This window comes from Triticum dicoccoides, chromosome 1A (assembly GCF_002162155.2).
Source record: "Triticum dicoccoides isolate Atlit2015 ecotype Zavitan chromosome 1A, WEW_v2.0, whole genome shotgun sequence".
Classification (NCBI taxonomy): domain Eukaryota; kingdom Viridiplantae; phylum Streptophyta; class Magnoliopsida; order Poales; family Poaceae; genus Triticum; species Triticum dicoccoides.
The window spans coordinates 467,256,012-467,258,995 of NC_041380.1; the positions used below are offsets into that span (position 1 = coordinate 467,256,012).

At 48.5% G+C, this 2,984-nt stretch overlaps 1 protein-coding gene across 1 annotated transcript; it reads right to left on the bottom strand.

Annotated features, from left to right (window-relative positions):
* Positions 1-673: 673 nt before the first annotated feature.
* On the bottom strand, positions 674-2,495 carry LOC119279642 (LOB domain-containing protein 6-like). Its single transcript, XM_037560823.1, has 3 exons — positions 2,355-2,495; positions 1,195-1,642; positions 674-1,091 (listed from the first exon to the last, which is right to left on the bottom strand). Exons 2-3 carry the CDS (start codon positions 1,612-1,614, stop codon positions 717-719), a joined length of 795 nt encoding a protein of 264 aa, XP_037416720.1. The 5' UTR covers positions 1,615-1,642; positions 2,355-2,495; the 3' UTR covers positions 674-716.
* Positions 2,496-2,984: the final 489 nt, after the last annotated feature.

A 2,984-nucleotide genomic window follows, 5' to 3' on the forward strand; every position in this document is an offset into this window, starting at 1 on the left:
TGTTCAACAGGAAGCAATCAGAAACCGATGCAGTTCAAGCTAGCTGAGTTGAAAGTACACTCCTGATTATGCTTGTATGTACACAGTGAATGAGCAAACCAACAGGAGCACAGTGCAAACATAATTGTCCATCTCGAAACCCCAAATTGGGCAAAATTAAATCAACTTGGATTTGCATGCATGCATCGAACTCAGCATATACAGTGCTAGCTTCCTGGTGTGAAAAAAGAGTACTACTGTGTTTACTATACCCATGGTTTTCACTTTCAGTGAGATTTCAGTGAATCGAATTTCAGTAATTTCAGCAGACACTGAAATATTACGTTTCGACCAAAATATTTCAGCAATTTCAGTATAGCACAACAATTCCAATATTTTTCAAAATATTTTTAAATTTTTTCAAATTTTTAATTGAATTCAAGTGAATGTTTCGGTCATTTGGCTGAAATGGAAACTGAAATCACTGAAATTCATTGATTTTCAGTGATTTCGGTTGGTGCTGAAATTCTTCTGAAACTGAAATTGAAAACCATGACTATACCATATGAAATGAATGATCCAAGAAAATATATATATATAAATATGTGAGCGCAATAGAATACTGCATGAGCACAATGGAAAGTAATTAAACGGAAACGTAACAATTGAGCATGTGTGGCAACGAAAGCCGAACCTGCCAAAGATCGATCGATGGATGTCGGATCGAACGGAGGGGGCTACTGCGCGGCGGTGTGCCTCTCGTCCCCGCCGGCCGTGCCAGGTTTCAAGAACGGTCCGCCGCTCAGCGGGCCGAGGCCGGACACCGGCCCGACGCCCATGGCTGATGTGTACCCGAAATCGTAGCCGCCGCTGCCGCTGCCGCCGTTCACGCCGAGTCTCGCGACAGCGCCCTCCCCCTCGTAGCTCCTGGCCAGCATCTGCACGGCCGCGAACTGGTCGTGCCCGAACCCAAGACCCGCGCCGATCGCCGTGGAGTGGCTGATGTTGATGAAGTTCTGCGTGCAGTTGGGCACCGTGTTGCCGATGAAATCCGCCATTGCCGGCGCCCCGTTGCACCCCACAGACGCCGAGACCGCCACCGCCGCAGCCGCCTAGATGCAAAACTCGCGCAGTTAAGACGAGCAAATTCGCGACATGTATAATAACTAGAGAGATACAGTTGATGCATTCTATCATTGAGTACATAATTACTACCTGGTACTTTGAGAGTTCGTATCTGGCGCGGCTGAGGTCCTGCTGGAGCTGGCGGAGCTGGTGCTGTAGGACAGAGATGACGCCGACGCAGCCGTAGACGGGGTCGCGGAGGCGCATGTCGGCCTCGTAGGCGAGCGAGTTCACCGCGTCCTCCCGCTGGTACGGGTTCAGCTCGTTGAGCAGCTTGGTGACGTTGCTGGCGCCGAAGACGCGGTGCACGTGGACGAACTTCTGCGGGTTGTCCGGCGGGAAGTAGGGCGCGAACACGCAGTCGGGCTGGCACTTGCGCCGGAGGAACTTGCAGGCCGCGCACGGCGAGCCCGTGCCGGCCGCCCCGGAGCTCGCGGCGCCAACCGCCGCCGCCGAGGATGCCATGGTGATCACCGAGCCTGGAAACGATGACGCCGATGAGGAGGCCATCGATCGATGGGTGGGTCGGTCTAGCTTCCTGGCGAAGGAGAGATCCAAATCCCAAGCAAGAAAGAGAAGACAGACGGTCAGGCGTGACGGTTTCCCTTCTGGAAAGTTTGGTATGGGAAATTGGAGCAGCAAAAGGAAATGGGGAAGGGGAATGGATCATAAATTTTATTCTTGCCATATCTGCACACACACTGCCCAGATGGCATGAAGCTATTCTAAGGAAGTGCAGATTATTCTTCGATACCTCTACGAAATTAGAAAAACTTGACGTAACTGTATATTTCTCTTGACAAAAATGGTCGAGACAAATCAGTAGAATTTATTTGTTCACCGATTTGGTCCTTGGATCCTGATTTTAGTTTCCTTCTCATCATGCTCTCCCAGAGTGAGAGAGCATGCGCCTTGGCAAGGCTGCTCCGCACATGGGCTACTGCCTACTGCTATCCCATTCCCATCCAACAACGCAAGATCAATATAGAGCAATAAGAGGGCAATAGGAGGCAGTGAGGCTGTGGGCATTTGTGCTTGATGGGATCAAAACACCATAAAAGACGTAGGATTAGTTAACAGTCAGGCACCAAGAAAGAAGCAGGAGGAAATCAAAGAATCAAAGAACTAGGAAAGAAAGAAGTCGGCGAGAAAGAAGAAGAACGTAGCATAAGGGAGAGAAGAACAAATTAAAGAAGGAAGCAAATGGATCCAAGGCCGGCGTACGGTGAGCGGCAGAGTAGAGTACGCACCCTTTCTGTGGGACGAAGTTTTCTGCTCACTTCGTGCAGCTGCCGCGCGCTGACCTGAATCGCCTCTCTGCTACTTTTCCTCCTCCTCCTCCTCGAGTCCAGCAAGCGGCTTCCTCGTATTTGGCTAGCTGCTGCGTCCCCCTTTTATCTCTCTCTCTCTCTCTCTCTCTCATGTTCTCTAGCTAGCTATAGTAGTTACTCCACTTGGCTGTTTGTTGTAGAGAAAAAATGGAGTATGAAAGTGACGACCAAAAGATGGTGCAAGCAGCTGCGTGGTTCAAAATAAATGGCCTCTTTCTTCAGTACTGGAGGTTCAAATGGAATGGAGAGTTTCTGATTTTGGGTGTTCTCCAAGATCATTCTGATGGATGATACTATATGCATGCACACCTTATGTGGTAAGAATTATTTTATTGTGATACAGATTACGTATATTTATATGTTTTTTAGTATTGTATATTTATATTGTTAATTATCTGGATCCTTTTGTAGAGAAATATTCACCTTGAACCCTTGATCTTAGTTTTTGGTCTTTATTCAATAGATCCAATGGGCACCCGCCACTATGAGAGACATAATACTCCTCTAAAAAATGTTGGAGTACCTGCCTCCTGGTGGCTCGCCGTGCAA

Coding starts and splice junctions, on each gene's coding strand:
- LOC119279642 (XM_037560823.1), bottom strand. CDS start 1,614: ATGGCCTCCTCATCGGCGTCATCGTTTCCAGGCTCGGTGATCACCATG. Junction 1,092..1,194: donor ACGAACTCTCAAAGTACCAG/GTAGTAATTATG, acceptor TTTTGCATCTAG/GCGGCTGCGGCGGTGGCGGT.